The 24,135-nt window shown below is 41.3% G+C and overlaps 1 protein-coding gene across 1 annotated transcript in view; it reads left to right on the forward strand.

The window, feature by feature from the left end:
• Positions 1 to 24,135, forward strand: part of ttc7a (tetratricopeptide repeat domain 7A) — a 45,763-nt gene that overhangs the window by 16,884 nt on the left and 4,744 nt on the right. The window contains exons 11-20 of the mRNA XM_068568469.1: positions 1,251 to 1,334; positions 2,141 to 2,245; positions 5,728 to 5,845; positions 6,429 to 6,486; positions 6,653 to 6,725; positions 6,822 to 6,982; positions 13,577 to 13,693; positions 14,196 to 14,308; positions 14,647 to 14,781; positions 18,761 to 18,963. Of these exons, the coding sequence (XP_068424570.1) occupies positions 1,251 to 1,334; positions 2,141 to 2,245; positions 5,728 to 5,845; positions 6,429 to 6,486; positions 6,653 to 6,725; positions 6,822 to 6,982; positions 13,577 to 13,693; positions 14,196 to 14,308; positions 14,647 to 14,781; positions 18,761 to 18,963 (1,167 nt within the window). The remainder of the gene's footprint in view (positions 1 to 1,250; positions 1,335 to 2,140; positions 2,246 to 5,727; positions 5,846 to 6,428; positions 6,487 to 6,652; positions 6,726 to 6,821; positions 6,983 to 13,576; positions 13,694 to 14,195; positions 14,309 to 14,646; positions 14,782 to 18,760; positions 18,964 to 24,135) is intronic.

A 24,135-nucleotide genomic window follows, 5' to 3' on the forward strand; every position in this document is an offset into this window, starting at 1 on the left:
AATAATTGTTTTAATTCTTTCACTAAAATGTGCATCACATCCTGTTACGTCACTGGCAAGCAGCTTTCCCTGCAGGTGGCTAATAATGATTCACAAAGCCCCACCCTCGCTAAACTATGAACGGGTAAAGAAAAAGAAAAGTCACAAAGAAAAGTAAAGCGTTTAATTCTGCGTGGACGAATTAATTTGCTTCCACTGCCAACGATGCTGGCTGACCTGTACGCTTGATATGTGGCGGGAAATTAGCTAACAACAAAACATTTAATGTTCAAAGACTCTTCCAGAACAAACACACAGAATCTGATGAACAGTATCAAGCTGCAGATGACCAATTTCTCAAATGCTGCAGCAAACTGAGCATAGTACATATACTTTCAGGAAGTGAGTCCTATTTCCAAACTCTACTACTGCTGCTGATTCTGTTGCAGCTCATGAGACAGTTAGGTGTCCGCTAGTAAAAACGTATCTGTCAGTGTAAATGTAGCAAAAGATATGCGTTTAAAATAGAAACCTCATGTAAGGAGGACAAGTTTCGAACCTGCAACCTTGTGATTAAAGGATGAACATTAGCCACAAATATAGACAGTATTCAAGTTCTGCATTGTTGTGCCTCAATCCTCCCTCAATGTAGCCAGCACTCGAAAGTGTTTTGTCTCCTCTTCATACAAGTGTGATAGTTCTAACAGGTAAAATAACAATACATTGACAAGTGTCTCTTGACTTGCCCACGCTATCTAACAATTCTTGCATGTTTTATTGATCCTAAGCTTAGTGCATTCAACAAATCATTGAGGAAAGTATTTTCAGGGAAACAATTAGCCAAACTGACCTCTATTTGTCTACATGTTAAACAGTCAGCAGCCTTTTACATAAAAGCCTATTATTTAATCAGCATATTGGGCATACCTTTTTATCTGGTTCCACATGACTGAAAACAGCTGACTGAGCAGCGCTTCACACCATTCCTCGCTCATCCACACACACACATCAATCGCGTCATTATCTGCTGAAACAGCATTGAGTGGGGGGGCGACAGTGACTGACAGTCATTTCGAGCTAAAAAATTTGATCAAGACGAGTTGCCATTCAGTTTGGCAGCTAAATTATGAGGGAATACATTTAACGTTCCTAACCATGGTTTTTCCTTTTGATTCAGATTAACCTGGCTATGACTCTCTCTACCTCTATATGAGCGTCCCTTTTTTTAATCAATCAAACCACTAAAACGTGCTTGTGTGTCTTCATTTCAGTGTCTGGAGCGAGCCATGAAGTTTTCATTCAACGAGTTCCACCTTTGGCATCAGCTGGGCCTGTCACTCATGGCGGCAGGGAAGGTGAGCTCATTGCTCCTTATACACTACAACACACACTTCGGTAACATCCATCTTCTACCACACCTCAGTTCTGTACACTGCTACTCTCCTTCTTCGCCCTAGTGTGCGAAGAGTAGTGATCACAGAGCAGTCCGCTCGGAGATTCCGACGGGTTATGAAGATTGTATATGAATTGCAAAAAAAAGTACACTAAAAGGGCATTTAATGACCTTATTAGTCTCAACAAAATGCATTGTCTATTCAGGCAACTTCCTCCTAATTTAAGAAATCATGTGAAATCCATTCCTCAAAAGAAGCTAGACGAGCTTACAATCCTTTCTCTTTCTTTCCTTCCTCAGCCCTCAGTGTGTGTGTGTGTGTGTGTGTGTGTGTGTGTGTGTGTGTGTGTGTGTGTGTGTGTGTGTGTAGCGAAATAATTTTTTTTTTATCTGGGATGCAGGATAAAGTGACACTTCAGATCAATGGAGAGCTTCAGAAATTGGCTGCTCCCTCGAAGGAGAAGAGGCCTGCCTCGGTGTTGTCTGTGTGCGTGTGTGCGCACTTGTGCAAATGTATGCATGTGAAAACGCATGTGCGCGTGGTCCATTAATGATTGACCTAGATGCATTAAGTGACTGTGTGTCTAAATGGGTCTATTAGAGCTGTGTAAGGACAGTTGATGTGTGTTTGATGTACTTGCTTAAACACAATACATGTTATCTCTGTGACCGTGTAATAAACTGGCTGCTTGTGCACATGAATCACAGTTTCTCTGGGACATTTGTGTGTATGTTTTGCGTGTGTGTGTGTGTGTGTGTTCCTTTCAGGGTGTTGGTGCTGTGTCTGTATTTAAGGAGTGTGCCAGGATGAGACCAGAGGACCCCTCATTGCCCCTATTGGCTGCTAAAGTCTGCATTGGTCAACTGCACTGGGTGAATATGCGCAAAACATTCACATATATGTTAGAAACAAATACACATGCAATTGAGAGTGAAGGTCCGTGTGCCGGAGCCATGTACAGATGTTAAGATTGGGATGATGCTGTGGTCTTGCTGCAATGTTTTTTCTTTCTCTAGATTTCCCAAAACTACCTGCTGCAGGAATACCTTTTGAACTGTCAATAATTAAAACATTCATAAATGAGGGATACAAGATCATTCTGAGGGGGTCAGGAGATGATCAAAATGATGAGGCAGAAAATAATTATTGCAAAATTAGGTTTTACTTTTTCTTTCATCTCTTCACCTCTCTGGAAATACTTATAATGAAATAAACTATATAAAAAAAGGAATGGTTCCAGACCTGAGGATCAGGATACCCACATGATTACTGTAGTGCCAAATAAAATTTCATGACAGAAAATATAATGTTTACTGGTTGAACTTTTATCTTGTATTTGGTCATTTCTTTGCCATGTCTAGGGCTCTTTGGATGAAAGAGCGGCAATGTTTCTATGGAATTAGGTGCACACATTCATCTTTTCACTTTTCATAAAGCACTATCATTATGTCAACATTTTAAATTCGTCGTTTATGGCCAAATACCTGCAGAACTAATCACATTCCCATCAGCTTAATTTTCCCTAGAAAAGTGCACCTGCGCCTCAGGACAACCTCACAGAGCCGCTTGTGTGACTTTGCGAGACTTTGCCATTGAGTTTTTCTAAAATATAGTTTTGGCGCTTTGAGCACCTCAAGCTGAGTGCCATATAGTCCCATTATATTGGAGCAAAGACGGACAGACGACTCTGCGGCCGGTCCAAAACGAGATAACTCACACCAAAACAATTTAGATTGAGAAATCACAAGTGGCAGGCCGTCAGGGCCTTTTAAGCCTTCTCTGTTGGTCTGGATTGAGGCTCGGCAACCTGCGGCTCTCGAGCCGCACGCGGCTCTTTAGCGCTGCCCTCGTGGCTCCCTGGAGCTTTTTCTAAAATGTATGAAAATGGAAAAAGGTGAGGGGAAAAAATATATATTTTTTGTTTTAATATGGTTTCTGTAGAAGGACAAACATTTTTAACGTTTTCCGATGCTGTAAAAATGTGTAGAAAAATATAAAATTTCAACACTTCTGTCAATGAAGATTGAGCCAGGCAGGTGGCTGTTGCAAACAAACCGGCAGATGTGTCATGGGCCATGGAAAAAGGGAAAAAGAGAACACTAGCTGAGGCGAACAGAGGATTCAACAGTTCTTGGACCGAATCATTTGCTTTCATTACCAATGCGGAAGGATTGCCTGCACGTTTGCTTTGTATTGAGCAGATGAGCTAAGTGTCTGTTGAGACACTCAGAGACACTCGTATTTGTAATAAACAATTAAACTAAAATATGTGTATCAGCAACGTATTTGTAATACGCATAGTACGTTGCCTATACACATATTTTAGTATGTCAATCACAGACGTATAATCAACGTATTTGTAATATGTCAAAGACAGACGTAATCAGGGAGAAAATACGTTTCTAGTCAACGTAAATGAAAATGCGTATTCTGGAGGAACGTAATTTGTAGGAGACAGAGTTGCTCCAGGATGTGCTGCAGGGAAAATAAACATTTAATCATGAATGCTCATTATGTATTTGTGGCCTACTTAGTCATTTTGATAGTAGGCTGATATAGACACTTACAGCATGTGTTGCCTTCATTATAAGGCTTACATAAGACTTTTAACTTGTTGCGGCTCCAGACAGATTTGTTTTTTTGGTCCAATATGTCTAGATAGAATCACAAAGTTATAGCTCTTTTATAATTTAATAAATAAAAAAAGCTCTACTAAAACGAGTTGGTAGAGCTGGAGCTGATATAGTGCTATAGTGATATAGTTCTTTTCGGACCTCTTCTGCCAAACGTTCTTCGACGGGATCCATTGTTCGTGTTTCTGCTGCGGCTTTTAAAAATGACGGTATTATGCTATGAAACCGGAAATACGAGACTCGGAGAGGATGCGGTTAGCGGACCAATCGCAGCCTCCCGGGCTGCGTACGGCTCACGTAGCTTTGACGGATAGTCAGAAATTTGGGGTGACTCACGCAAGCACGCAAAATGGCCGATTTGACCACGTAAGGTCGGCCATGCGTGTCTTGCGTGCTTGCGTAAAACCCGCTCAAAACAACAACAACGCTCAAATCCGGAGACCAACGACCGCTCCATGGTGACAACACCTTTCCCACTTGGTTACATATACTATATATATATATATATATATATATATATATATATATATATATATATATATATATATATGTATGTATATATATATATATGTATATATATATATATGTATGTATATATATATATATATATATATATATATATATATATATATATATATATATATATAAATATATATATATATATTATTCTAGAGAATAAAAAAATTCTAATAAAATTCTAAGAAAAAATTCTAATTTAAAAAAAATAGAGAGAGAGGTCAGAGATTAGAAAAGAGGAGCTAACAGGGGCAAATGAAGAGAGAGCACATCTGTCGGTGGCTGAAGATCATGGCAGCCGGGGACACTAAGGAGCTTACAGCCTTAATCACAATGAGACACTGTGGCCATAGTGCAGTGAGGCATTACATAAATGGGCCACCATTATTCACCATCAGCTCCACTGGACTACTCTAGACTATTATCTAACCAGTAACATTTTTTTTTGTAAACCAAAACTAGAATTCCTTCACATTTGTTTTAGAGATTCCAGAGAGCAGCTCCACTATAAAAGATAAAGCTATCCGAAAAACCTAGATGTTGATTGTTATTGGTGTTTTAATTCCTTTAGAGATGTTTTGCAGATGCAAGGTTCTCACGAGAAAAAAAACCATCATCCTTAAATGTGCGTGGACGGGCTGTGTTTTTTAAATGACTGCCTGAATGTGTGGGGAGGATGAAGGAAGGAAACAAAGGATGAGGAGGGTGTAAGAGCAGTTGGCCTGTTGTGCTGTTGTAGCCATCAAAAGGTATTGCCCCCCTACCTGACCTGCCCGCCATACCTCACACAGGGTGATACACTTCTCTCCTCAGCTTGGCTCAGCGACACACCGCTTTTAGTCTGCTGCTGTGTGTGTGTGGACGAGCTTGTTTGTGTGTGTGTGTGTTTGTGTTTGTATGTGATTGTGTGTGTCCTTCAGCAAACTCTGCGTCGTCCTTGAGTCTGCTTTGGACCGTCCTCACGCTAAACTCACATCGGGGCTCAGCCATCAATACATCCCTGCTTTACACCTCAAGACAAACTTGTGTCACAGTGCTACAAAGCTTTTTTCCTCTAGCTGGTGCGCCTTTCATATTATAGGTTATTGTTTTTTTCGTGAGCAGAATGATTAGGTGTTTCACCTGCGCACAGAAGTACATGGATCAAAACCAGCGTTCTTTGCTAGCTAATTGGAGTGCATGTTTATGCCTGTGGGTGTGTGCAGTTTGAGGAGGCCGAGGCTCTGTCGCAGAGCGTGGTGTCCATGGGGGAAGAAGCCGGTGAACTTCTACCTAGAGCCTACTTGTCCCTGGGACTCTGCTGCAGTTTACAGGCCTCTGATGGTAAGGACAAGCAAACCAACAAACAACAGTACTGTTCATGTGTTCAAATTCTTAAAACGACAGGGTCCACAGTAGGTTCCACTGTGGTTCCCCATCCTGACTCCTCTCCCAATCAAAGATTCTTGATCACAACCTTTCCCTGATGATCAATTGCCATTAGCTGAAGTTAACCAGTCCTCAAAGGTGCAATAGACGGGATTCAGAGCATTAATGTTGCAGCAAACAACTGCTTGCTATGTAAAGATATGAAGGACTAATGTCTACCTGAGAAGAAGATGAAATTGCTTTCCCTCTGCGTTTGTTGTTATCAGAGCTTCTTCATTCTTTCTTGCGCCTGCTTTGAGTGCATATGAGCATTCCCTACAAGCCAATTGCTCTCATACGCCAATTCCAGCTGATAGCGGGATCCCACACCGTTCCCATCTATTTCTCATTAAGAAAGTGAAAGAGCTTGAAAAAAATCACCAAATTTCTCGAATATATGCTTGATTTGGTTGTAGGTTAACTTGGGAGGGCGTGACAAACACTTTTTTTTGTATAGGGGTGTGCTGAGTAAACTTTCAGTTCTGCTCTCTCTCGACAGCCACTCTAAAAGTTGATCGCGATGAATTCAACAAAAAAGCACTGAGAGCTTTGAGCAAGTAGGTTCTTGTTTTTCTGTTCTCCTCTTGTTCATCAGCTGTTGTAGTTTTGCTCATAATATTTTATATTTAATTTCAACCAATGTGGCAAATTGTAAAAAGTGCACTCTCCTGGGGAAAAAACAACAACTTTGATAAAACATTGTGAACCATCTCTCCTCCACAGGGCTCATTCGTTAGACCCCCAGGATGCTCAGATTGCTATGTACTTGGCTCTTCAGTTGGCACTTGTACGCCAGGTATAACGTTTATATATGTAGTAATCAACAGCCATTAGTTACCAGAAACCAATGTGGATTGTATATGATGCCTGAGGATGGGTGTGTGTTTGGCAGGTATCGGCAGCCATAGAGGCCCTGCAGGCGGCTTTATCCCTCCTTGGGGACAACTTGCAGTCCCTCCACCTGCTGACTCTGCTGCTGAGCGCCCAGAAACACCACCGTCACGCCCTGGACACCCTGGACCTGGCCCTTAGCCAGCACCCCGGCAACTTTAAGTAAAAAACAAACACACACTGTGCTGTCCCACTCACACAGGCAGGCATGCAACAGAAAATGTTGGTGGCAGTGTTCGCTATACTTTTTAGTAGACTATGTGCATTGTTTTGTAAGGGTCCTTGTGCGGGACAAACCACTTCTTCTTTTGTCTATGTTTAGTCTGTTGCTTACCTTTTTAAGATGTATGTTTAAAAAAACAGCAATTGATTAATTTTATACAAAAGCAATAAGTGCTTTTAATGTTTTCCGGTTCGATTAATGTTCAATCTGGATGCGGAGCCTGCAGCATGCCTGCTGGTAGACTGACCGCCTGTGAGCGCTTTGTGAGATGGAGCAGCTCGCAGCAGCACACGCTGCTCACTGAGAATAGAAACTACATAACAATATGCGCTTTCACGTCAGAATTAAGTCGGCAAGTCTCTCAACATTGCCCTGTCCTTAGTGCCGCGTTGCGTCGCCAGGGCGGGCATCGGCCCACGTAAAGGGCGTCAGGAGTCTGCAGCAATGTCGGCAAATCACCCGACCCGTCTTGAAACACGAACCGAGGAGTCTAACGCACGCGCGAGTCAGAGGGTCTCTGAAAACCGATGGCGCAATGAAAGTGAGGGCCAGTGCGCACCTTGCACCTTGACCACAGCGTCTCCTTTTTTTTTCTCTCGTCATATATATATATATATATATATATATATATATATATATATATATATATATATATATATATATATATACAAAATGGCTTTTAACCAAATATTCACATACAAAATATATACAAAAAATATTGTATTTTCCCCAACCAAATTGTATTATTGTCGCCTGAAAATACGTCACAAAAGATTCTAATACGAATCCAGTAAAAAAAAAAGGTAGGTCAGCAGCAGCACAGGCCCCACACTTTGTTTTAAGGGTCTTCGTAGGGTCATCCTAATCAAACAAGCATTCATCAACTGTCGAGGAAGCTCCGTTCTATCACACGTGGATAACTTTAACTTTCCGGGCCAGTTATTTCAACCATAATATGGAAGTGCATTGCATCGTCTTTCTGATGTGTTTTTGTCTCAAAGCCCAACAAGGCATTTCATAACACAGCCATTTGATGTCAGTGTTGGCTCTATGGTCCCGGTACAGACAGATGGGGTGCATCCATACATCACGGAGGGAGTGCAAGAGAGGTGTAGAAAATGCAGAAAAACAAGAACAGTGATGAAACAAATGAAGGGAAGGAAGAATGTAAGAGCCCGACAGGAAGGAGAAGAAAACACAGAGACAGAGTGGGCGGGTGCAGGGGAGGACGATGGCTTTATATTTACTGATTGCTGATCAGCGCTGTCATGACAATTGGAAAATGAAAATCTGTGCTGTCTCTTGTCTGAATTACACACACACACACACACACACACACACACACACACACAGACACACACACACAGACACACACACCTTCTACATGTAGGCCCTTCCCTACTTTGACCCATTTAAGAGCTCTTTTCTGGGTTTGGCCAATCACATCGCACTCAGCGCTAGGAATCCCCATCATCCTGGTAGCCATGAGGTCATATGGGCACAGCAAACTGCTGTTATGGAGCGGTCAAGAGACATTTAGTTAGAGAGAATGAGCGAGAGATACAGATCTAGTAACTGGTAGCTTACTGCCGGAACAGCTTAATTCAAATGAATTCTTACTGAATGTCCATTTACTGTATTACCTTGAGCTTCATTGATCAATGTTTCAAATTTGACTGGCCTATTAGGCCAATAAAATATATTTGACCTGAAACAATTGAAAGCTGAAGAGAGACACAGAATGAAGTGCTGCACAGGCCTGAAATATTAGCTTAGGCACCAATCACACAGGACATGACTTTTCTGAGTAGTAGAGTAGTGTTTCAATCTAGAATTGTAAAGCTCCTTGTAATTAAATACTGATAATATATATATATATATATATATATATATATATATATATATATATATATATATATATATATGCAAGCAAATGAAATGAAAACATATATATATATATACATACACACATACATACACATATATACACACATACATATATATATATACACACATACATACATATATATATGTACACACACATACACACATATACACACACATACCCGTGGCATACATGTTTGTGTGTCATGGTGTGTGCGTGTGTGTGTGTGTGTGTGTGTGTGTGTGTATGCATGTGTGTGATTCTTGTTAGCCGCTGCGTCTCTGCACCACAGCAAACTGTATCACTCTGAATTTCTCTGAATTTTTTCTTCCTCTTTTTCTCCCACATCCTCTACCCGTGGCTCCTGTCTCTCTCTTTTCCTTCTCCATTGACCCCCTCCCCTTTTCCTTCACCTTTTCTTTCTCCCCCTTGCCCTTACGTTTGTATCTCTCCATCTATGTTTTGCTCTTTTCTTTGAAATTTTATCACTCAGTAAACACACATGCATTTCAATGAAATGGGATTCTGCTACAGATCGAGAGAGCTAAGGCGGGTAAGCTAAGAGGAGGGGCGATCATGGTCTTGGAGTTTGTACTAACGAGAATGATTAATCTCAGCCTTTAATTCTCCAGTCATCTAACAGCATGTTGCAGCATGAGCAAGTGTGTTCGTGCACATGCCTGCCTGGCTTATGCCCTGCTACACAAAGCATGCATGTCTGCACAGTGTGTGTTTTAATCTCTGTGCATGCACTGTGTATACTGTATGTCTGACCTAATATATATATTAGGTCTGGGCAAAGTAAAAAAAATTAACTGATTAATAGCATTATTTTTCTGCAATTAATAAGCTTTTGGAATATTGGCTTTTTCGCCCGACGCTGAGTTGCGAAAGCTAATCAGCATTGAGAAGCTCTCCGCCCATCAACATCGCTGTCTTGCCGTACCTGAATTCAACTGACTGCCGGTCCGCCTGAAGGGGCACTGGAAACGGCTTCCTTCAGACACTTGTCCTGGAGGAGTCGGCGCTGTGAGCCACTACGGATAATATTATGAACCCAGACACGGGCGTTTGATGTTCCCACGTCTGTGGGACTTCCTCAACAAGTATAAAGCAGAACTAGAGGTTATTTCAATGGTAAGTGGCTTCGCTGGAAGCGGTCGTCATCCAGACGCAGTTCCTGGAGAAGTTGGAGCTGTGTGTGGCTACGGATTATGAACCAAGACACCGGGGCGTTTGATGTTTGTGGTATTTCCACAACAAGTATAATGCAGAAATAGTTGTTAATTTTTCATGGTCGATAGCGGAAATAAAAACTGTTTTACAGAAACATGACCGGGTCAGTTCAAGTTAGCTATGAAGGCTATGTGCTGGTAACTTGGGCTAACGGGGCTCAAGCCGCGCCCCCTTTCTGCCGCAACTGGTTGCGAAAAAGCGAATTAACCATATAAAGTGTCAAGCGAGTAAATTCAGGCGAAAAAGTGAGGCCAATATTTGCCTGGCTTATGCCCTGCTATAAATTAATTATAGTGCACTCGCAAGCTAGCGCAGAGTGGCTTGGGGTGGCCAAGGAGGGTGAAATGCGCTACGAGGTGGGGAGGACAGCAGGTCCAAGTGTTATACATTGTCCACAGGGAAAGTCTGCAGCTGCTTTTTCTTCTTCAAGTGCATACTGCCACCTACTGTACCCCTGTAGATTCAGGGTGCTTCTGCTGCTGCTGAGGGTCCCTGCTGAGGGTCCTGTCTCTGTGAGGAATCACGCGTACAAAACCCTCATAGCAGGCCGTCACCATGTAGTTTAACCCGCTTTTTTACCAGAGAAACAGAGGTGAAATCTGATTGGACAAGAAATCTGCTTATCCAGCTATCTTGGCAGCTTAAGCATAAGAGGAACAGACAAGAAAGGAGCTGTGCAATGAGAAAATAAGCTAATAGGGAAAAATAGTTATAATACATGTAGTCTATTTGTGAAAAACAATTAAATTATACAATAGCTATAACTTTGAATTATTAAAAAATAAAAAAAACAAGAAAATAGCTATAACTTTGTAATTCTGTTTAGGCCAGCAGAGACGGCTATATTTATACTGTAGCGTGGTGTGTGTGTGTGTGTGTGTGTGTGTGTGTGTGTGTGTGTGTGTGTGTGTGTGTGTGTGTTTGTCTGCAGGCGGCCATGTGCCTGCAGAGAATCCACACTACTCACACACACACAAACCAGGCCCACTTCGCACAAGCCTGGAAATGACATTTTATAATCAGACATGTAGTTTTGGGTGCTGTAATCTTGATGAAATCTGTCATAAGTAATTATAAATCAAATAGTCCCCTCATTTGCGGTGAGTAGAGTTAAAACTTTGAGTTACTGAATATTTAAGTTGTATTGCTTTTATTGGAATTCTTCCAGTTTTTATAGTACTAGAAGAAAAAGTAGATCATCATATAATATTATGTTACTCTGTCTTCGGATTTGCAACCTGACAACACTGTTAACTTGGCAGCATCTGAAATTTCTCCCGCAGAGGCCAAAGCAAGTACGCAAAAGTCTCTCTCTTGAATGTGTTCAGTGTGTGGTTGGTCCGTTCTAGGCTACCCTGGAAACATAGCACATGTACATAGGTACATATTGTTCCTTTAACATAGAAACACTGGACTTTCCCTGATAATCATATTGGTTTATGTCAGTTGCCTCAGTTATTTACGGCTCTAACTACTACAATACTTATGAACATGGAAAGGAATCAAGTTCATTATAAGCAAACCAATTTCAACTGCAGATTACTTTTCTCAACAGCATACTCTTCAGCGTGTACTATAAGAGTTGTAGTTAACTTCTTCCCCAAAATATCAATGTACCTTCTACTTTTTATCAAAGAAAAGCTGGAACAATTTGAAGTGTGAATAAGACCAGTATTTGTGTCAAATTAATAAATAAGTTTTAAGTAGCGTTTAGAATTTAGTATGGAGTTCATAGTTTATAGTCTTCATGATGTACATCCTGGATACACAGTGAGAGAAGTCACATGTTTGTTGTATACTGTACACACAAACACATACTGTGTCACATTTTAATACTGGGATGCACTAATCTCACTCCTTCTAAATGCTCCGCAACACTGGTAATGGGTAGCCTAGAGACACATACAATCACACACTCTGGTGGACCCCTCCTTAACACAGCCTCCCTCGGCAGCGCTTGTCATCCGTGCGTCAAACTCTTCCCTTCTTCATCCCTTGCCTCCTCCATCCATTCTCCCTCGCCACACCCACATACCCCCCCCCCCCCCCGCCCCCCCACCGACCCCCTCACACACACCACACACACACACATACATACACGCACACAGGTACACTTTAAATGTGTTCCTCTTCAAACACCTCTCCATCTTCTCCTCACAGCCTCCACACACACACACCCTTCCCGCCAATCGACCACCGACCTGTGAGTTATTAATTAACGAGGTGTGTTAAGGAGGTGCGTTAACGAGGTGTGAATTCTCCGCTCCAAGCTTGTCTTGCTCTGCTATTGATTCTCACCGTTTCCCTCCCCGAACCACATAGTGTTTTCCCTCTGGCCTTCCCTCTATTTCTCCTGCAACTGGAGGAGCCTTCGGCAGCAGGCAACAGGCAGGACAGGACAGCGAGGCAGGCAGGCGTAAGATTTGGCCAACACCGTGGTCTCTCTGCCTCTCTCACATAGATGAGTGATGCCCATGACAGACGCCATCCTCTGAGAGCCCCTTCTGGCAATTACTACTTACACACACACACACACACACACACACACACACACACACACACACACACACACACACACACACACACACACACACACACACACACAGACTCCCATATCACTTTGATATAGAGATAGATAGATAGATAAATAGATAGACATGATTACATTTTTTTTTAAGCTGACAAGCTGGACTCTAACATATCAGACTGGAAACAGCAAGGTAAGGGTAAAGGCAAAGTGACAAAGAACGCCAAACACAAGTGAAGATAAACGACTACAAACAAATGCTCTGGGCTGGTGTAAATAGGGACCGAGCAGACATATACAGGGCTGACGAGAGACATGTGAAACTAATGAGGGCTTGGCTGACAATCACAAAGGCGGGAAAACAAACAAAGGCAGTAAAACAAGACACCTGAGGAGTAAACATGAAAATGAAAGCAGGTAACGAGAAATGGAAAAAAAAAATTAAAACTAACTCAAAAAGGTCAGAGGGCATAAGTCAGACTGTGAAAAGAAACGATTATGCAGATTTTACACCAAAATCTTTTAGGATAAGATCATAAAGTGAGGACATACGTGGATGTGAACTGCAACTTGAGGCGCACAAACTGCGTGCAAGTCATTCTTGTTTTTAGTAGTAGACACTGACAAGTATTAAAAGGTCATTGTTAACCTGCAGTATGATTGTTTTCACTGAATACCATGTTTTGTGTTCACACTGTAGCTTCTGTCATCAGTGATAATAAGAACAGGTTTGGGCCCACATAAACATTCCTTCATGCTAATCGGATTACAGTTCAATAGCTGTACAGGTGCAAACAAGTTTTTGATGTGGTAATAAAAACACAAACAAGCCGAATAAGATTAAAAAAACATGAGTAATTTGTGTGTGTTATTTTTCTGGTCCAGTTTGCTGTTCACAAAGGTGAAGCTCGAAGAGGCCCTCTTTGGCCCGACCTCAGCCCTGCAGACCTGTGAGGAGATGCTGCAACAGTGGCTGAGCCGCTACGATGTCAGCCGCACCAGGTGTGTGTATGCATGACAAATGTGCGTTCAAGTACTGAAAGTTGTTGTTTTTTGCTGCTGCGGTCTTGATTACCTATAGTGTATGTGTGTGTGTGTGTGTGTGTCTGTCTCTGTGTGTGTGTTGCTCAATTAGCAGCACGATAGTACGATGGAGTTAGCAGTGCATCACTGAAATGTACAGAAACAATTTGGGTTTATGGTGAACAAAACAAGGTAGTTTGGAAAACAAAATAAAACGTAGAAACATAATACACAAACAATAATAATGTAATTACGTAATCACCAAATAGCTAAATATTAATAATCACATTTGTCTTTAATTTGGTGTTCCTCATTAAAATAGAATAGAGGTAGACCCATTTTTCATATTGTAAATCAATTTAAAATTATATATCTAAAAAGTAATAACTTGTCAATAAATTGTCTCATGTGAAGTATTTCCAGAACGTTATAAGATTAAAGGTGCGTGCATCATGTTTGGCCTGTGCTTTGCATGTTGCAGTGAGACGGATGACAGTAGCAGCATACCGATGGCCGAGCGGGCGGAGGTCAGTCCTGGACCGAGGAAACCCTCCATCCACCTCACCCTGCCCGACTTCCAGGACGCCTCCACTGGTCTGTTCTCTCTCTCTCTCTCTCTCTCTCTCTCTCTCTCTCTCTCTCTCTCTCTCTCTGGTTGAACCAATGATAGGTCTTACCTCCACTTTACACGTTTTTCTAGCAGTGTCAAGGGTCCGTTCGCTTTATTTTTGTTTAGTTGTTTCTCTCAAAGGGCTCTCCTCTGTCATACTTGAATGTTTCAACTGAGTATGAATGTTGAGTATGAATGCATATCGGGGAATATATTACATTTTTTCACGTGTTTATTGTTCAGTACTTGCCAATTATTCATTACATGGGAACCCATGGTTACTGTTCAAAAAGCTCCAACTAGTATTTTCATCCCTTCACAGGTTCGCTGAGCCCTACGTCAGTTGCAGTGTCTCGTCTAGAGGCGGCGCTCTCTGAGGTGTCGGACCTCAGTTGCATGCGCCGCCAAAAACCCACTTACATCTGGACCACCCTCGAACGCATTTGGCTGCAGGCTGGTATGTCAACAGTGCACACAAGTATACAAGTATATGCTATGTTTACATCTTTATACCTTTCTGTTCATATCGATGAATCTTAGTTTCATTATGTTATTTGAATTTTTTGGAAATATTTGAAAATCAAAACTGCAAATGCATATGCACGCCAACATGCTCCTGTGGCCATATATTCATGTATGAATGGTAACACCACTATTGTTAGCCGATGAGTTTACACAACCTTTCTATCACGTATGCACACTGAACTGAGCTGAGCACCATTTGAGCCGTTGGCACATTGCAGAAGACAGAAACCTCTGATTCACAATTAATGTTAAGAGATCGCAAAGTTCAACTGCTGAGCTCTAGTTCTACTGCTTTATGCACCTCTTCCTGTTGTGAAGATGTGTTAGACACCATAAGTATACCATTGGGGCTTTATGAAATCTACTTGTGAAATCTTCATTCTCTCTGAAAATGCTTTTTTTTCTCATATCTAGGCCACATTGGACCTTATCCAAATAAAAAAAAACTCTATACTTAGACAAGTCAAATCTGTATTGTATCCCAAAAGACTGCAAAAGCAAAAGTTTCATTTTATTTGTGATGCTAAAAAAAGACCATCTAAGTCACATTGGATCAGGTCCAGATAAAAAAACATGATACAACCAAATCTGTACTCGTTATTATTGACTTAGCAGCACAAAAACGATGAATTACTCGCAAGGAGTCCATTCACTTTGCTAATGAACGCTAAATGAAATACTGGGTACTGAACTAGTATACATATAGGGATGGCTGTAAGGTAAACTTTAAGTTAAACTATCTCTAGTTCTTTGCAGAGAGTATGTAGAAGGAGTATCTGGAAGTATTTATTAAAACATGCTACATGCTTATTTGCACAAGTTTTCGCGAAACACTCGTATCACAACTTTGCCAGTCGAGCCATCTAATTTGTTTGTCGTGGTAGCAGCTTGCAGACACAAAAAATACAAATAACATGAAAATATGAAAGATATATATATATATATATATATATATATATATATATATATATATATATATATATATATATATATATATATATATACACATATACAGTAAAACTCAATATGTACAACAAAACAGCATAGAGTATTCATTTAGGAAATAAACTGTAAATAATAGAGGAAAATTACAAGTATGTGTAGTGTAGTGTATACTTCCTTTACCTCTTCAAAATAAAACAGAATAAACCCTACATCTGTACCCTTTTATTCTATTTACGAACCATTCCTGAATCTTAATCTTTCCATGAAATTGCTTGCATTGCCGATTTGCCAGCCAGTGGGGCCCACACACTCACATACAGATGCAGCCGGTCCGGCTATATAAAGCACAGATAAGTTCGGATTACAACACACACAAAGGGAAAGCGTCTTTATTCTCTGCTTAGGAAGCCATTACTCACTACTTACATAGCAAATAGTTGTGTTTTATGGTATAATAATGCTCAGAAGTTTGCACGTTGCAATTTAGCACCTTTAAACTAATGCATATAAAACTAGAATATAAATATTAAATATCAGATGGCAACTTTTGAGTGAGAATCTTCTCCATGTACTGATTGTGTGCTGTGCAGATGCTGCTGTGAAATCTGTGCAGATTTACACAGTTTACTGACCTGCTTACAAGCTCGGTTGAATTTCAATCTCTCTCGGGAGTGAGATACCGTTCACGCACTCGGTACAATGTGAGGACACTTTCTTTTTCATTTTCCACAAACAAATATTCTTTTTGGGTCACTATATGTGCTGGAAAACCCAAAGGACGTGTATATATATATATATATATATATATATATATATATATATATATATATATATATATATATATATATATATATATATATATACAAACCAAATATGTTTGTAACCTTGTTTCCATATAAAATAGCATCTGTGACTATGTGATTACAGCAGCCATTTTTAACAAACAACAGTATGAACGGACATTTTAACAATTTACAGATTGCACATCTCATGTGGGAGTGCGCTATTTACCTTTATGTGGCCGCTGTTCTATTAGGAGCAGAACGGGAATAATGCATGCCACTACTACTTCCACCCCTTCAGTCTCAGTCTGCCCGTGAAAGTTTACAGGAGAGTTTACAGGAGAGAGGAGCATTAGCAGGAAATGAAGGGAAAGGAGTGCAAAGATGCTACATACAAACAACACTTCATCCATCCACTTGGCTGAAGTGGATGAGGCATGAGAAAAGGAATTGGAATCCATACATAAGCCGAGGGAAGCAAGTAATGCAACCGGCATAACAATACGCGACAGGATGAGTGGAGGGGCAGTGGGGTCGCGTCCCCTGCGGCTTACTGTAACTAGAAGGTTATTTTCTATGTCTGACCTTTGACCTCTGATGTCCCACTGCTGAGAACGGGCAAAATAGAATCTGTTCGCTGTTGATTTAAACCCAATTGTGTGTACTATGTGTGTGCGTTTGTTTGTGTGTGTGTGTGGTGTGTGTGCGTGTGTTGTGTGTGTGTGAGTCCAGGGGGTGTGTCTTTCAGTTCAAGGCTGAGTCCTGTTGCACCCAACGAGCCCCCCTCTCTCCTTCCCGGCATTCCTCTCCTCATCATGACTTCCTCTCTCAATCTCACATCCTTTTCGGCCCAAAAATAACCCCACAGAGGGCACAGTTAGCTGAACATAAACGCACGTGGGTGACTGTGGCTCAGTGGTGAGCAGGGATCGACTTTCAATCAGAGGATCAGCGGTTCGATCCCTGGCCCCTTGTCCTTGAGCAAGGCACTTAACCCTAAATTGCTCCCGTCGCTGCGCCTACGGAGTATGAATGTGTATCAATGGTTGATTAAACTGATGTGGCAACTTGCATGGTGGCTCATCCCATCAGTGTGTAAATGGGTGAATGATGTCATGTAGTGTTAAAGCGCTTTGACTAGAAAAGGGCTATACAAGTACAGGTCCATTTACACATGCATACCTGCAAACGTATAAATGAACTGCATAGCCTCGTCAATTTTTTAAATTTTTTTCTAAAGAAAGCTCAGGTGAGGAGCAGGAAAAAGCCTTACATAACCAAAGAGCATTCACTAAATTGTTTTTTCCCCAAAGTGAAGCCTTGAAAAAAAGGACCCAGAGCCTGGGAAATGGTTCTTTTTCATCTCGTAGAGGCAGTGTGCATGCATTAAGTATTTCCCATCTGTGCATATATACATCCACTACCTAACACACTCATGGGTTCACATGGCGTTGAGAAGCCGACGAGACATATATTTGCACCATACACTCCCTCTTTCTCTTTTCAAAGTAACGCACACGCTGCCGGCAGTGTTTGAAGTGGAATGGTTTCATTCTTAGGGGTTCCTCCCAGCGTCCACTCATGAGAGGGATTGACAGTGACCCTGCGTCATTATCACATCCAGATATTGGTCCTCTACGGTAACAGGGGTCTCTGGTCAGCTCTCTATTGAAGTCCTATGGGACAATGACGTGATTGAAGGCATGATGGGGTGTGTGTGTGTGAGTGTGCGTTTGTGTGTGGGAAGCGGGGGTGGCGGTGGGGAGGGGGTGGGGGGGGGCAGTAAAGAAAGAAGGCAACCAGCTTTAGTATGCAATGGCCATATTTAGGCAAGACTTTCATGATTTCCCAGGCACTTTGTTGCTCCCACTCTCTCTTTAATGGTCTGTGTGTATTGGCTGGGGGAGGGGGCATCCAAGTGCAGTGTTTTGTGTTTGTATTTGAGTGCTGTTTACATTTTGACGTAATGCTGCTCTACTCAAAGTTAAGTCATCTCTTTCACTCTCACAAAGGATTAATAAATTCCTCTCCCTTCTCTCTCTGATTATCCTTTGTTCCTCTTTTTTGAATTATATTCTTTCCTACCTCTCTTTTACTACATTTTCTTCCATTATAACTTTCACCCCCTAACCTCTTTATCACCTTCCTCCCCCATTCTTCCTCTTTCTCCATCTCCCTCTTTAGGGGAATTGTTCATGGCGGACGGCCGGCTAAAGGAGGCTCAGTTCTGCATAGCCAAGGCCAGTGTGCTCTCCCCGAACTCGTCCTCAGTGCTCCTGCAACGTGGCCACCTGGCTGAGCTCCGTGGACAACTGGATGACGCCAAGTGCCTGTATGACGAGGCCCTGGCCATTCACCCCACAGGAGAGCGCACACTGGTGCACATGGTGAGAGTCAGTGAAAGCTCTCGAAGCTGCTACATTGGAATGAATGTAATGTTCAGTGATCAGTAGCAGACACACACATAACATGCATGGATACAGTAACACATACAGTATTTCTTTTCTTATTTAATTACCAATGACGCAAGATGCAGGCCGAGTACACTCCCGCACAGATGTATGTACCCTAGCATACAATGCCCACATCTCCATCATGCACACATTCTAATTTCAGAAGCAAATCAGGCTCAGGCGTGCAGTCACAAACAAATTAATTGTTTTTCTTAAAACCACAAAATTAAAGTTGAAAAATTTGATCTTCCCTTTATAACCGTACATAGACACGTTACACAAGGAGCACACACACACACACACACACACACACACACACACACACACACACACACACACACACACATACACACACACACACACACACACAACCAGTTGGATAAGAACATGTAGTTTCACATGATGTGATGACATCTTTAACTTCAAGTTATTGCATTTCAACAGTTTAAAAATTGTGCTTCTTCAGAAATCCATGACATCCCACTGTTACCAAAATCTATAAAGTTGTATGAAAATAAAATTGGAGTGGACACAGGGATATTAGCTGCAAAGATTAGCTCACACCTGACAGTAGCAATAACAGCTGAACAACTCTCTTCTGTTTTTTTTTAAACTATACTGATACTAATGTAGTAGGCTAGTTTAGGTTCTTTGTTAGTTAGTACATTATGCAATTCAGCATAAATATTGAAGCTTGTTTGCTGTTAGTTGCTAATTTTACCGTTACACATAACAACGCTCTTTTTGGTTTGAAAAAATACAAATATATACAATTTTATGCTGATACTAATGTAGTAGGCAAGTTTAGAAATTTGCTAATAAAATATGCAGAAAGTAATTAGGATTCATAAAAAATGATAAGGCTAGCAAGCTAGCCTTATCATTTCTCAGTCTCTCTCCCAGCTTCCCAGTTCCAGATGAGCCACTGGATTATCTGCTCTGACCTATAAACTTTCTCTGTTGTCATAGTGAAAGGACAAGAATGGGATATTCCTAAATTCAACACACACACACACACACACACACACACACACGCACGCACGCACGCACGCACACACACACAATATGTCCATGGTCTCCATAGTGACCATGGAGCTGCTGGTGTATATCGCTTTAAGTCGACTTAAGTACTGGCCACCTTGTGACCACATAAGGCAAATGCTTGCTCCTCTTTTAAGCGTTAGTATATGTATCGCTGTGTGTGTGTGTGGGTGTGGGTGTGTGTGTGTGTGTGTAGAAGTGCAGTTCCATTGGGGTGGACAGAGGTGCGCATCTCTTCCATATTTGGCCTGTGGGAGAACCAATCCCAGGGGGTGTAAAGCTGAAACTAAGCCAGCTGGCAGTGTCCTACTCTGGGTCTCTGACAGGGCAGATGTGTTCCCAGTCTGAAAGTGTGAGCGTGCGTGTGCATGTGTTATGTTTGTGCCTTCCTCCATGGATTTGGTGCACATGTGGACTATTTGGATAATTTATATGCTTGGTTATGCTTGGTTACAGCACATATTGTATTAGGCACTAATAGAGCCAAATACACAAAAATAAAGAGCTGCTAACTTTAGTATGAGGCTCTGTGCAGCTTTGCATTGTGATGGTGCTTAAGTGGGACAGTGTGTGGGACATTTTATTCGGAGCGCTACCCATTTTCAGTTTCAGGCTTGCATCAGCCTGCCAGAATACAACCTACAGTTGCTGCTACTTTGTGGCTCTCTCGATTCATGCATTTATTTTTGTACTGTATCTGCTGTGGACACTTTGTGTGCCAGTGGCCCATTTATTGAGCTCATCATTGAATATCATAATGTTCTTTGTTGATATTCTTATACATTAGCTATTATTCTGCAAAAGTAAATACTGTTCTTTGCATGAATGTCCTTAAGATCTTTATTTGAAGTTATCAGATCTACACATAAAAGAAGATGACTCTAACAGTTGCTTCACAATTAAAGGGAATCTGATTTGTCTTTTGTTTTATGGACACATAATGAAACAGACAGAGACAAAGACATTTTGCCTTTTATCGGACAGTTTACAGTGTAGGGAGAATCAAATTGGCTTTGGTGTGACCACTTTTAACCACACAGCCGTTTTTTCAGGAATCTGAACGCAACAATTATTTTTATATTTTATCACTGTGATCACACAATAACTTAAACGTTTTATCTCTTTGCTTAAGCCATTGTAAAGCTATTAGATGTAGCTACATAAGTCAGAGCTGTCTGTCCATGAAACCACAATACTTCAACACTGAACATAATTTTTGTATAGGTTTTCTCTGCTAGAGATCATGTTTAAACATGTTTATTCGCTCACTCACTACCAGTTGAAATAAAATATCCACGGCACTAAGCTAGCACCCAGGAGCTAATTAGCTGAGCTTAAAAGCAGTGGGAAACAGCTGGCAACCAAGGCTCAAGCCAACTGCACAGAAGTTCTTGGAGATGAAAATGTCATTCAAGAAAGAGACTGACCACGGGGCTCCCTTTAGAACTACATATTGCTGTTTTAACATTTGTACATTTGTACTTCTCAAACCAACAATATAAAATGGTAATTAGTGCGTCCGTGTGTGCATGTTTGTGTAAGAAACAGGGATCAGACAATGACTCACAGCCCTGGTCAGCTGCTGGTTTCAGAGTATTTTTGGATGGGAGAGGGTAGTAAGGGAAACCAGTACACGCTAGAACTTTGGCAAACCGCATGTTTGTGAGTGCATCTGTGTGTGCTAAATCTGAGCAACGATTTTGTTCATTCGTCAGAACATTAGTAGTGTTAGCCTTTTACACATGTACTTGTCTGGCTGTACTTTTCACCTCATTACGGTAAGTGGTTGACGTATGTCTGGCATGTAGTGCGAGTGCATGTATGTGTGTGTGTGTTACATTGCATGGCTGATCCTGAAACGCGTCCCAACCTTGCTTCCAGCTGTGGTATGAGATGAATTGGACCCACTCCCAACATCTTCCACATCTCATCCCTCTTATTCGATATTGGAGTCTGCTCCGAGTGCACACGCACACACACACACACACACACACACACACACAGAGCGCACACACACTATATACATTTCCCGTTCTCCAACAGAATATTCATATACAGCATCTCATATGCACGTATACTCTCGAGGACGAGGTCTTGTGCTCATTGACTTAATCGTGTTCCAATTATTAAATGCCCCCATCTCTCTCTCTCTCTCTCTCTCTCTCTCTCTCTGTCTCTCTCTCTCTCTCTCTCTCTCTCTCTCTCTCTCTCTCTCTCTCTCTCTCTCTCTCCTCCCCCCCAGCCCTTTGTGTGGATGGGGGTGGTTGTCAGCTGATTAGATAATGCAAATACATTATTTATAACACTTTGCACGTTCTTGCCGCATTATGGGATTGCCTAGCAACCAGGGAAATATATTCCATTGAGCAAGACCTCTGATAACCACATAGAGAGAGAGAGAGAGAGAGAGAGAGAGAGAGAGAGAGAGAGAGAGAGAGAGAGAGAGAGAGAGAGAGAGAAATTGGGCAAGCAAATAGAGACAATTGGGAGTTGCCCGGTGCCTCCATTGCTATGGCTCATCTGGGTTCACTTATTTTTTCCGTTTTCTTTGACACCTCTTCCTTTTTTGTTCTCGCTCCATCACCCTCTTTCGCTCTTTATTCATTGTTCCCAGTTTAGCTCTTTCTTGCTCGAGTGTGCACGTGCAAGTACGTCCGCACACTACTTTGACTTTTTATACTTTTGTGCATTTAAATACTTGCTCTAATCTGTAGAGAGGTGAGATTACTTTGCAATGGTTATTGCATAGTAATTTATTCTAGATACATATACATGCATCTAGAATACATTAAAGGGGAACAGTATATTAAGGGGTTAATAACTAAGGAAGGTTCAAGCCAACATGACCAACTTAAATACAGCAGCCTTGACTCTCCTCTCCCAGCCTGCTCAGACTTAACTTCTGATGGGATTAAAGGTTCACGTGAAGGCTATTTTCCTGGTTCAGTGGCAGGGCTTTGGGCCACTGGGTTACACTGTGTGTATGTGTGTAGTAGATCTTAGCCTATACGGGTTCAATAGATAGCGCTCCGATGATGCAACAAGGCCATATTGCATGATTACGACCCCTGTGGATCTAAAACATGCATGCCATGCACACACCATCTCTATGCTAAAACTACATAATAATTAAAACTTCACTATTCATAACTTTAGCCATATTTTCTGGTTTGTCTTGTTGCTTACAGATCTTCAGCTCTGGAGGCTGCTTAGCTGACAACAACAGATTTCAAGTCTAAATTTGGAATTCAGCTGTCTCTCCACTGTCTCTAAGACATTTCCCAATTTCTGGAAACTGATCTATATGAACATTTTGTGATTGATTGATTTAGATGAGTGTCAGGTTAGTTCAGTTTAGAGCCATAACCAATCACACATTTGCTTAAAGCCTATACTGTAACTTGAGTTTAGGCTTTAGACATTAGCTGGGTTTGCATTCTACTATGTAAATGCAAACTATGCATGGCTTTGGGTTTTTAGTAATAACGAAGTGGTGACTGCTTGGTTAGTACGTTAGATTGATAGAATATTCCAAATTACTCTTTTTGTTGTCTGAAATGTGAATAACATCAGCTGACACTGAACAACAAAAACAAATGCTAACCAATGTGTATGTTTGTGACATTTAGGAAGCTTCTTTCATTCTCTTCAATTTAGCTGATGGAAATGTGCTTAATTAAACACTGTGTACTGTTCTGCAGCGAATCAAATGTTTGCTTTAATTTAGCTCGAAAGATTGATGAAACCCCCACTGCCCACTCGCTCAGTTTGTCTCTGCTCAGTTCAGTTGTGCTTTAATGGCGCAACAAGAAACAAATGTGCACATAAGCACCATGGGATCAGCTGAGGTAAAACTGGAGACAGATGGCTGAGAGTAATTAGAGCAAAACCAATAGATACTCGTTTATCAGTGTATTGCCAGAAACACTCTGATGCAAACTAAATGTTTGCGAGCTCTCGTTCTTCTCTGCTTACTCTTCTACTCCCTTTAGACATTTTGCTCCATAATGTGTCACTGTTACTAATTATCTGTTCCCAAATCAATTTAGAATATTTCTCGTATTT

Source organism: Clinocottus analis, unplaced genomic scaffold (assembly GCF_023055335.1).
Source record: "Clinocottus analis isolate CAN_PGR_092001 unplaced genomic scaffold, fCliAna1.0.p SCAF_8, whole genome shotgun sequence".
Classification (NCBI taxonomy): Eukaryota; Metazoa; Chordata; class Actinopteri; order Perciformes; family Cottidae; genus Clinocottus; species Clinocottus analis.